The sequence below is a fragment of the Vicugna pacos genome, chromosome 4 (genome assembly GCF_048564905.1).
Source record: "Vicugna pacos chromosome 4, VicPac4, whole genome shotgun sequence".
NCBI classification, from domain to species: Eukaryota; Metazoa; Chordata; class Mammalia; order Artiodactyla; family Camelidae; genus Vicugna; species Vicugna pacos.
The window spans coordinates 55,869,741-55,882,731 of NC_132990.1; the positions used below are offsets into that span (position 1 = coordinate 55,869,741).

At 32.6% G+C, this 12,991-nt stretch overlaps 1 protein-coding gene across 2 annotated transcripts in view; it reads left to right on the plus strand.

Annotated features, from left to right (window-relative positions):
• TMEM38B (transmembrane protein 38B) overlaps positions 1-12,991 on the plus strand; it is a 43,154-nt gene that overhangs the window by 761 nt on the left and 29,402 nt on the right. For both annotated transcript variants that reach the window (XM_031677382.2, XM_072959866.1), the window contains exon 2: positions 9,226-9,382. In XM_031677382.2, coding sequence (XP_031533242.1) covers positions 9,226-9,382 — 157 coding nt within the window. The remainder of the gene's footprint in view (positions 1-9,225; positions 9,383-12,991) is intronic.

Below are 12,991 nucleotides of genomic sequence, written 5' to 3' on the forward strand. Positions count from 1 at the left end.
ACACAGTGGTAGTTGAGAAGACGGTGGAGTCCCATTTTCGGTCATACGAGTGACATGGTTCAAGAAGTGCCATTTAGCATAGTTTCACTGTCTGTTAGAAGGGGGGTGTCTGTATACAGCGTTTTGAGTTCTTTTAAGGAGCAATATCTGTTTTTCTTGTATTTCACATTCCGAATATGTTCGCCCATGTGTTGCTTTACTTTTGCAGTTATTCTACCTGACTTTTTGTTTTATGGTCTCCTGTTTCTTTGAGCTCAGGCATTTTCTTTGCCTTACTTTCTCCATGTTCATGCTGCCTTTATTCTGCCTGTCTAGAGTCAGTGAGTGAGGGCTTGAGGGTGCTGCTTTATTACGAACTTAACTGTTTAAATCCTCGGACCTCAGAAATATTTTTTGAAGTTGAAATTTGTAGCTCAGTCCAAATCATTGTTTAGTAGACGTTTTGACCGGGGAAATATTAGTGTATTAAATCAGGATAGATTATCTGCATGGGAGACTGCTTCCTTGATTTGAAAATAAGTACATTTTATTATTCTGCCATACTCAATATTTAGTATTTTCTTGTATAGGTTAAGTCAGAGATTTTCAAAGTGTGGCCCAGGAACCCCTGGGGTTCCTGACACTTCTAGGTGAAAAATTGTTTCATCCTAATATGTAGATACTGTCTTTTTCACACTTACTTTCTCACAAGTGTTCAGTGGGGTTTTCCAGAGGCCACATGACCTGCCATACTGTAAGCGATTGAATGCAGAAGCAGGTAGGAGAACCAAATTGTTTTCTACTTGAAGCCAGACATGAAAGAGATTTACTAAGAAAATGTGAGTTTTCTCACTAAATGTTTTTTGCTTTGGAAAATAGTTATTTTTCATAAAGAATATATTGTTTGTTAACATTTAGTGCATTTATTATTTAAATAATGAAGACATAAAGAACTATTTACAAATTTTCTTATAATTTCTAATATACTAAATATTGATAACCCACATAAACAAAAGTTCTTTGGAAATCTTAAAGAATTTCTTTTTTTGAGTCAAGTCTCTTTTAAGGTTTCATTTACATACATTATATTCACCCCCTTAAAGTTCTATGATTTTGGACAAACACATACAGTCATGTAACTCTCACCACAATCAAGATACAGAACAGTTTTATCACCTATCCTAGATTGCCTTTTGCCCCTTTGTAGTCAGCCTTTCTCAAGCCTCTGTCTACCATTGATCTCACTAGTTTTGAGGGTTGGAGAGGAGTCCTGAGACCAAAAGCCTTGAGAACCACTGGACTAGCTGAATGCTAATACAATATGACACATGGTGTAAAAACCTTATATTCTAGTACCAGTACTTGTAAGCAGGTAAAAATTATAGAATTCACACAGAAGAATGTACCTACTTAGTTTAAGCTTTTACCAGGATTGTGTTAGTCTTATTTGTTTCCTTTCACAGTACTTGCTGTTATCAGTCCTAAGTATCTTGTCATTCTCATGATCAGAAAACATAATTTTCATTTGCATCAGTTATGGTTACTAATGAGTTTGTGCTTTTTTGGGGGGGAGGGAAGGTAATTAGGTTTATTTTTATTTATTTATTTTTTAATGGAGGTACTGGGGATTGAACCCTGGACATCATGCATGCTAGGCATGTACTCTACCACTGAGCAATATCCTCCCTTGAATTTGTGCTTAAGTTTATTGGCCATTTGCATTTTCACTTCTATAAATCTATTGAGTTGATCATACTGTTTTTCCTATTTAAAATGTAATGTAATACATTAAAAAATGAATTATCCTTACATTTTTGGCATTAAACTCTGCTTGTTTGATGTATCATTTCACTAGGGGGTTTGATTTTGCCAATACTTTATTTAAAATTTTATTTAACTGGGAACTTTTTTCTGTTCCCCAGTGACTGATTTTCTAAAACTCAGACCTGTAGTATAATAAAACTACAATTCATCTATGTACTGCTACCAGGATTCTTCTTATCCCCTCAACCTAGAGTACATTTTGGAATGTACTCTACCACTCCCCACTTTCTACAATTTACATCTTAACGATTTGTAGTCTAGATCTTAAAAGGTGCTGTTGGGGGCAGGCGGGTAAAGGGGATTAACTCTTACGTGGTGTTGATAAGGGTAGCATCGCCTTTTTTGTTTGCTTTAGGTTGTAGGTCTTCAAATCCAGGGAAAGGTGATTTTTCCCTCTCTCACCCCAGCTTTCCTTTTCCATGTGACTTGTGCTTCATAAGTAAAGACATCAGGGTATTATTTAATATGTTGGATTGTTTTTTATTTCTTAGTTTACTTCCATTTGCCTCATACTTAACTGTAGTTCCTCCTGAACTCTGGCATCTGATGTCTATAGTTTTTAGTTTTGTCTAGCAGTGTAGGTTTTTTGTTTGTTTGTTTGTCTGTTTTTTCCTGTTTTCTTGGGCATTTTATTAAGAAGTTGGAAAATGTTGCTTTGAGATCTGTTGGTCAGAAATCATTTTAACAGAAAATTTGCATCATCAATTTTAATCTCTTATCTCACATTTAAAATCTGTCTTCTCTGTTTTTTCCTCATTTAAGTCTTCATTAAAATAAACACATATCTTTAATCCTACATTTATATCTGATTGTTGTTTTCTGTAAGACTTTCTGAAAATTTAGAATTATCTCTACTTGATTTTTACACACAAAATCTATTACTTTACTCTTAATTCTCTGACCACTGTTTTTTGCTAACTTCTTTCAAATTGTAGGTAGTTCGATTAAACAAATATTCATTGAAATGTATCAGACACTGTGTTAGATGTTGAGGATGTTAAGATGAAAGATACTGTTATAGCCCTAGAGAAACTCAACTGTGCTGTTGTCATTGTCGTCTCTGCCCACCACCCCTGTTCCTCTTCCTTCCCCTCCTTCTCTTTCCTCATAGTGTCAGATAGGTAGCACTACCTTTCTTACGCAATATTCATTCATTTCTGTTACATGCAGAACATTTTAGTATCTTAATTCTAATCCTAACACATCTTTTTAGATAGGTATTATTGAACTCATTTTTCAGATGAGGATAGTTTTATGGGAATAAAATACCCTTTACTTAAGTCACATAATTTGGTAAATTATAGAGCTAGTTTTTGGGCTGATTGCAAAGTTCTCAACCATTCTATGCTCTCTCTTTGCAGATTCACTTAATGTTCCTGGTTTCTTAGTACTTAGCACTTTCTCAATAAGTTGTCATTTGACATGGTTATTTTCTCCCGTGATTTCTGTCATTTCCACATTACCAGTCAGTTTCTTCTTTGCTTTCAGAAATTAAATCCAGGAATAAAGCATTAAATCTGTAGATTGCTTTGGGTAGTATGGCCATTTTAACAATATTGATTCTTCTAATCCAAGAGCATGGAATATCTTTCCATTTTCTTAAGTCATCTTTAATTTCCTTAATCAGTGTTTTGTAGCTCTCCATGTATAAGTCTTTCACCTCCTTGGTCAGATTTATTCCTAAGTATTTTATTGTTTTGGGTGCAATTTTAAAAGGGACTGTTACTTTACTTTCTTTTCCTGCTGTTTCATTGTTAGTGTAAAGAAATGCAACTGATTTCTGTATGTTAATTTTGTATCCTGCTACCTTGCTCATAGTCTCTCATTTTAAATTCTTATAAATTACGTGTTATTCTCATTTTATGAAGGTTGAAATTTAAGCCAAGAGAGGTTAGAGGTTCTACAGAGAGTCACAAAACTGATACATAATCACAGCTACTTCAGTGACTTGTGATAAGACTAAGGGAAATTAAGGGTAGTATAATTGTCATATTCACACTTTTGAAATATTTCACATGTATTTTTCTCTCATACAGTAAACATTTATAGAGCACCTTCTTTATATTAATGTCTCTTAGAGTCTCAAGGGATAACGATCTTATAATGGAACTAACGCTTGTGAACAAAATCTAGAATATGATGTGTCTTAAGAGGAAAGGGTAAAATAATGTGAAAATTGAGGGAAAAGGAAAGTTATTTGGACAGACTTAATCAGAAATGCATATTACATGAGTGAGTAATTTGTGTGAAAGCATCAAATTTAGTAAATTTGATTTGGACTGTTTTAATGTTAAAGGAAAACTGGGTTTTGAATATTTGAATTTGACTAAGCCAAATTGTTGTGTCAGATGGATGATCGTAATGCTAAATCTTCCATTAGAGTAACACTAAGGGCTACAGAGGCTAGAGATACGAGCTAGTGTTCCCTAATAGTATATTTATCAGAATTAATCAGTTACTTTGGAATGTGTCTTCATAGTAACTGTGCTATAATGGGTCCATTATAGCTCTTGTTCAGTTAGAGCTCCCATTTCCAGAATCTGTCCACAGAGCTAACCAGGGTATGCCTATGAGAGACAGAGGGAACACACACACACACACACACACACACACACACACACACACACACACACACGGGATGGGGTTGTGGGAGAAGAAGAGGGAAAAGGGGTGTGCTTATTTATGTGTAAATAAGCATAGAAAAAAATCTGAAAGGTGTCATCCATAGGAAATGAGTATGATTGAAGGATAGAAGTAGAGAGGAAAGGGGAATTTTGCTTTTCATTTCTGTTTACTTATGTCATAATAGTGATAGCTGATACTTATTGTTACTATCTGCCAGGCCCACATTCTAAGTGCTTTAAACGTACTCACTCACAGCCAGCCCTTACAAAAATCCTGTGAAGTAGGATTTCCTTTTCCTTTTCCTCCCTCTCTCTTCCCGCCCTGCTTTCTGTCTCTCTCCATACACACACACACATACACACGCATGCACGCACATGCACACATATGTATGTACTTATTTTTTTTTTTTAAGATGTGGGAAAACAGTTAACTTGTGGCGTTCACACAAAGAGTAAGTGCTGGAGCCAGGATTTATAGATGGGCAATTAAACTCCAGAGTCTGTACTGTTGAGGACTCTGTATTGCTTCTCAGTATGAGAATGGCTCAGCATGGCAGTGAATGTCCATTGACCAAAGGAAAAGATCATATTCATCACTGTGCTGACTGACCAGTGTTATAATCAGTCATCACTGTACAGGGTAATACCAAACAGTGCCTGTATACATATTTAGATGGATAACAGTATATATGTATATAGAGAGACATATTGGTCTCACATCTTACATAAGGGTTTGGCTCTATAAAGACAGCATGACCACGTATCATCAAAATAACTCTTGAAAAATATTTAAGTTTAGGAGAAATTGCTACACTGGAGATTGACGTCTTGTTTTATAGTGTTTCAAAACTAATTTTTCTTCCATATTGGTATAGGTCGCCATTTCTTGAGTTATCACCAGATGCATATCATTAAACCTTGGCATCATTTCATTTGACGGGGTATGTACACCACTGAAAATTCACATCTGCCAACTCATGTTCACTCCTGGGCACATATTGTTGTGTGGAATGTGGGTTGCAATATTTAAATTTTTATCTCCCTCTCCTTTTTTCCCCTGAGCACATATAGATGAATTCCCATGTTAGTACAAGTATGATGTTACTCTACTGAACTCACACATACATTTGCATAATTTATTTTATTGTCTGTTTTTGCGTAAATGTGCCTCTCCCTAAAAGGTAACAACAGTTTACAGTTTGGTTGGGTATTCTCGCAGACCTTATTTTATGCATTAGCTGCATGTGTGTGTACCTATAGAAATACATCATTTTTTCTTTTCCCCAGCAAATAATTTCTTACTGTACATATTGTTCATATACATAAGGTTTTATTTTTGTCATATCAGTTCATATAAAGCTGCTACATTTGTTTTGAATAGATGCGTCAGTTTTCTCAGATTGGATATGACATAATTTGCTAAATTTTTGTTTAATTTTATAATTAATAAAATTTTTATTTTCAAGAATTCATATACCATCAAATAATATAATCAATATAATTAAATAAATGTAAAGCCCCTTTGACAATCTTCCCTAATTCTAAGCTTCCTCAGGAGGTAGTAGTTAATATTTTGGTGTATTTCAGACCCTTTTCTGTGCATTCCATGTATGTACCTATAGAAATACATAGTGTTTGCATTTCTGCCATAAATAATTACATGCTATAATATTTTTTTCAACATGATTGTATTTGATTTTTGTTTTTATTCAGCAGCATGTCTTGTGGCTCTTCCCATGTTGATATTGATCTACCACACTCTTGAATTGCTCTTGTATACCATAGTACAGCTGATCATGGTTTGTTTAACTATTCCTCTGATAGTGGTCATTTGTAATTTTCATTTTTATCACAGCATTGTAAACAGCACTGCTTCAATATTCTTGTATGAAACTCCTTGGGCACTTAAGTCAATTTAAAATTTTAATTGATAACTACAAAATTATTTTTCAGAATGGTTTTACTTATTTTTATTCTCACTAGAGTAAATGAATTTCCTCATACTTTTACCAATTTATTGATATTAAGCTGTAATTTTTTTTTGCCAGTTGAAGGTGTATGAAATAACATTTTTAATTTTCTTTTTCTTTGATTAATGATGACTTAAGGATTTTTCCTGTGTTCATTTTTTGGCATGTTTCTTAGTGATTTATATTTTCTGCTTTGTGACTTGCTCATTTTTCTGTTGAGTTTGTTGTCTTTTTCTGTTGATTTATTGGAATTTGCTTTGTTAGTTAAAAAAATTTTTTTATCCCTTTTTTTGTTGTATAGAAGTTTTAAATTCTGATGTCAGACTTGTAAATCTTTTCCTTCATGGCTTTTTTTTCTGTTCTTAGATTGCTAGATTTTTTAAAAACTTAGAATGTTGAATTTTTAGCAAGTGATCTTTTACTGTCTATCTAAAGGAATGATCATAATAATTTGTTCATATAGTGAATGATTTTAATGAATTTCTAAATATGGAATGTCCCTTAAATTCTTCGGATAAAATCTACTTGGTTATGATTTATTATCCTTTTGAAAAACTATTGATTTCAATTTGTTATTGATGTATTTGTGCACTATACTCATAAGTTAGCATTACAATGTGTCTTCTTCCTTCCTCTCTTTTGTTTCTTCCCTTCCTCTCTTTTGTTTCTTCCCTCCCTCCTTTCCCTTCTCTCTTCCTCCCTGACTCCTTCTCTTTCTCCTTCCTCTCTCATTCTCTCTTCTTTGTTTTCTTTATAATTTTATGTTGGAGTTATGTTGTTTTCATAGAATGATTTAAGCTTTTCTAAACTCTAATGGTTTGTTAAACTCTGTAATAGTTATGTAACATAAAAATGAGTAACCCGAAACTATTTGATAAATGTTTCCTATTAATTTGTCTGAGTCTAGCACTTTCTCAGGATAGATCTTAGACTGCCCTGTAACTTTTTTCCATAGTTATTTGTATGCTCAAATTTATATCTGTTCTTAAGGGAATTTTGCTAATATATAGTTTCTTGGAAAATTGTCCATTTCAACTACATCTTCATATTTATTAGGTTAAATACATGTTGTTTTCTTATAATGAGAAAAGCTCTCAAATCATTTCCTTTTTTTTTTTTTTCGCTTCTAATGTTAGGCATTAATTTTCATTCTTCTTCCCTCTCCTGCCTTTTTCAGACTTGTTGAACAATGGTTGTTTTATTGGTCTTTTCCAAAAACAGCTTTGCGTTGGTTTTATTGATTGCCTATCTCTAGCTCCCTATTTTAGCATCTAATAAATTTCTACTTTTGTTTTTATAATTTGCTTCTATGTCTATGGCTGAGTTTAAAAACATTTTTTTGTACTTTTTCCTTTAATAATTTCAAACTTAAAGGAAAGTTCAAGGAACTCCCATATACTTTACCCAGAATCACCAACTATTAGCATTTTATCTCATTTATTTTATTTTTTCCTATCTGTACTGACACATAACTGACAAAATTATACGTATTTAAAGTGTACAATGTGATGATTACATATATACACATACACATTGTGAAGTGATTACCATAATCAAGTTAGTTAGCACATCCATCGTCTCACAGTTACCTTTTTTTTGTATGTGTGTGGTGACAACACTTAAAACCTATCCTCTTAGCAAATTTCAAGTATAAAATACAGTATTATACAGTATTATTGACTACAGCTATTACACTGTACATTAGATCCTAAGAACTTATTTATCTTATAACTAGAAGTTTGTACTTTAGCATCCTCTCTGAATGTTTTTGTTTATGCATAGTATTTTTTCAGAACCACTTGAGTGTAAATTTGGAGGCATTTTTGCCCAGTTACTCTAATTACTTCAGTGTATTAATTTTAAGAACCACTGTACAGTTATTAAAATTAGGAAGTTTAACAGTGATACAGTACTGTTATCAAGGCCACAATCCATATTTAGATTTCATCAATTGTCCAAAAAGATCCTTTATAAATATTCTTTATATGATATGATCTAGGAAATGCATTGCAGTTAGTAGTTTCTTTAATGTCATTTAATCTGGAACATTTCATCAGCCCTGTTTCTGTGTTTCTTGACTGTGACGTTGTTAAAATATAAGCTATGTTGTTATTTGTTTGTTTTTTCAGAATAGCCCTCAATTTGAGTATGTCTGATTCGATTAATTCAGGTTATACATTTTTGGTAGAAATACTGCAGAAGTGATGATGTCTTCTTGGTGCAAAATATAAGGAGTCACCTGATATTGTTTGTTTATAATTATGTCTTCAAGATTTGTCACTCTAAAGTTATTATTTTTCTCCATGATTAATAAGTAGTTTGTTAGGAGACACTTGAGATAATGTAAATACCTGTTCCTCATCAACCTTTCACCTCTGGTTTATTTTGTTATTCTGTTTCCAGCTTGTCGTACTGAAAATTTTGTTTCTTTATTTTAGGTTTTATTTTCCAAAGTACTTAAGATTATAAATTTTTCTTAATATATCGCTTTGACATATCAACCAGCGTACCTAGAATAGGGTTGGGAATAAAAGGAGACAATAGGTGAGGAGATTGTGTATGATAATGTACTACTAGGAAACTGACAGTAAGATCCTGAACAGAGTATTTTAAAAGTGCCCCAAATCACCCATGTCCTAACAAAATGTTTCCAGTTTTGATTCAAAGAACAGAAGGTGCCATTTATAATCATGATTGTCACACTTCTGAGTAATAATAAGTCCTAGAAAGTTATGATATTAAGAAGTGTATTTCTTTAGAGCCACAGGTACGTCAGGACTTGTTTAATATACAGTATCTCAGACCACGTTTTTACTTTATCATTTCAGGAGCAGCAGCGATGGCACGGAAGAATCCTCTGTCAAGCTGGTTTACTGCTATGCTCCACTGCTTTGGTGGAGGAATTTTATCCTGTATACTGCTTGCAGAACCTCCATTGAGGTTTCTTGCAAACAACACTAACATATTACTGGCATCTTCAATCTGGTAAGCTGCCATTGTGGTAAACTATGAGACATTAAAAAATTGTTCTGTAAATTATTAGTTAATGGAATTTTTTTCTTTAAAAAATATTTTATGTTCCTAGAAAGTGAATGCATATACAAGGGAAGGAACCCCAAAAATGCCAAAGGTTTTAAGTGCAAAATATGTCTCTTTCTTACCCTTCTCCCTTATCCTCTCCCAGAGGTAGGTATAGTTACCATTGTTTTATGTATCTTTGGTGGAAGCATTTCAAATACGAAAGGGCATCAAATATTTGACCCCAAACAGTTGATCTTGTGAACCGAACCCATACACACAGTTATGCAACATGATAATCAAGAATGTGATAAACTACACAGAAAGTCCAAGTGATTATAAGTCATATTTATGGTAATTGTTCTTGTTGTACTCTGTTGGATTTTTCAGAGCCTTATGAAATTTAACATTAATTTTGTTTTGAATTTAATTTTGAAGTGAAGGAGAAATATTAGTAGGAATTGCTTTAGATTCTTGCAAATCCAAATTCAGTTATCTTTAAGAGGTTTGATCCATCAAGTTAAAAAAAGTATAATACAAATCAGAGAACTTTGTTATATCTAAATCAAAAGCTATGCTTTTGATTAAAAACCATATCACTGAAATATATAATGTTAGGAACACCTAAATTTAATTTTTATTGTGATAATTTAAAATGAATATGTAACTAGTCATAAAAGGGAATATTATAAATAATAGGAGGACTGAGAAAAAGTAATAGTGGGAACCTATGGCAGTGTAAACTAGGAGTAGAACAATAAATTTGATAGCTAATATTTATTGAGTTGTTACCATATGTCAGCTATTCTTTTTATTCATTGTCATATTTAATCACAGGAGTCCAATGAAGTAGCTATTATTTCCATTTGAGAAATGAGAAAACTGAGGCACAGAGAAACTTTGCTAAAATTTTTGTATTTTGTAAATTATTGAGCTAGAATCAAAACCAGGAAGTTTGACTTTAGAGCCTTTACACTTAAACAGCCACTGTCTCTTATTTTTTTTAACCGTCTCTTAAAGTATAGTCTTCCAGTTGGTATGTGTTTTATGTCATTTTTATTTCCAAGGACTTTTATTTCTATAGCAATGTTTTAAAAGGATATTAGTCATTTTGGATAATTTTTTGAGTGTAGATGCTGAAGTACTTGAAAAGTAAGGTATACATAAAGAAGCTATGGTACATTTATATAGTGGAATACTACTTAGCCATAAAAAAGAATAAAATAATGCCATTTGAAGCAACATGGATGGACTTGGAGCTCATCATTCTAAGTGAAATAAGCCAGAAAGAGAAAGAAAAATACCATTTGATACCATTCATATGTGGAATCTAAAAAAAGAAAAAAGACTCTAATGAGCTCATTTATAAAACAGAAACAGACTCATAGACATAGTGAACAATCTTATAGTTACCAAGGGGGAAAAGGTGTAGGAAGGGAAAAATTGAGACTTTCAGATTTGTAAATATTAAGTATTATATATAAAAATAGATAAAAGAACAAGTTTCTTCTGTATAGCACAAGGAACTATATTCAGTATCTTGTAGTAACCTATAATGAAAAAGAATATGAAAACGAATATATGTATTTCTGTGTATGAGTGAAACATTATGCTGTACATCAGAAATTGACATATTGTTACTGAGTATTCTTCAATTTAAAAATTGGCGAAACCAAAAAAAACAAAAACAAAAACAGATATCCAGAGTCTGGCACTTTTAATCACTTCCACTGCTCCTGTATACTAACTACCAATATTTCTTGCCTGGACAGTTGCAGTAGGTTCCTAAGTGGTCTAGCTACTTCTTTCATTATCCCCCTGAGTCTGTTCTTCACATAGTAGATAAAATGATTAATTATATTACTGCTATGCTCAGTGGTTTCTTATTAGGAAGAAAATTCGAAACTTATCGTGGCCTTTAAGACCCTACAGAATCTTCCTTTCCTGTCTCTTTAATGTAGTGTCTTTCTACTCTACTTCTGGTCCATCTGCTCCAGCCACATTGGCTTTGCCATTTCTTGAACACAAAGGTATTCTACCTCCGTGCCTTTGTGCTTGCTCTTTTTTTTCTGTAATGTTCTTTTCTTAGAAAGCTAATATTTTCTTTTTTGGGGGAGATCTTTTCTGAAAAAAACACTTCCTCTCCCATGACTACATATCATACTTTTTTTTTTCTTAGATGTATTGCTGTCTGACATGTTGTCTGTTTATTTCTTTTTAACGTTGGTTTGTCTCACTCCACTAGAATAATAGCCTATCAGAGCAGGGGCTTTGTTTTGTTAACTGTGTGCCAAGTACTGCTTTAGGTTCAGTGAATACATTGCTAAAGGAGTGGACTGCTATATGGTGTTATATTAAATGGGATTTCTATACTTGAGTAGCAAGAAATTACAGATCTTGATTAGTTGATTCACTAAAGAAATAAAATTGGCTTGTCTATAAATATATACTTTTTTGACTGAAACTAAAAGATATGTTAGAAATAGAAAATAAGAAATGCATTTTTATATGGTGAATTAATAGTATAGTATTTAATTATTTGTTAATTTGAGATCTTTTATCATCCCCATTTTACATAAGATGAAATTGAGGCTTGAAGAGTTGGTAAATAATACGGCCTGGATTTCAATTTGCATGATCTTGACCAAGAAGAGTTTTCATTATGAACAATATGTGTTTTTTAATTTAAAATTTTAATTAATATTGAGTAGGTACAAAAGAATATTTATAAAATATATGCAACGTGTAACAAATTGGTATAACAAAAACTTGTATTCCATCATTTAGATTAAGAAAAAATTGCCACTTACAAAAATACTCTATTATAAAGTAAAAACCACGAAAGCCAAATATATGGCCTAATGAAAAATTTTTTTAGGTATATCCTTGAAACAATGACCCAAGTCAGGAAATAAAGCTTTGCCATCCATCCCAGAATTTCCTCTTCTGTGTCACATTCCAGTCACAACCCCTTTCACACCATAAATAACCATTATGATAACACACCATTATTCTGACTTTTATGGCAATCAGTTCTTTGCATATTTTTATAATTTTATCATCCAGATGTCATCCCTAGACACTGTAATTTAGTTGTACCTATTAACAATTTTAATATCTCTTAAGTCTCTTTCATTTTATAGAGTCCTCCTCCATTCACTTTTTCCCTTATAGTTTATCTTTCGAAGAACCAGAGCTATTTGACATGTAGACTTTCCCATAGTTGTGAGTTTGCTGATTGCTTACTCATAGTGCAGATCATTATATTCGTCTATTCTCTATGTTTTCTGACAATTAGCAGATTGATCCAGATTCCAAATCAGATTCAGGTTAGATCCCTTTAGCAAGACCAGAAGAGTCTCCAGATATCTGATTAGCTTTCTTTTTGTTAACATTTAGCACTCTTTTTATACTTAATGACTACTGTCTAGTAAGTAGTTGAGAATTACAAAATGGCAATAGGCAAATTCTATCTTCTTATGTATTAGTTGGGATAATATAAATAAATACTTCCCACTAATTATTATTTGGTTACCCAGTTGTATAGTTTATAAAGGAAAGGCAGGATAAATATTT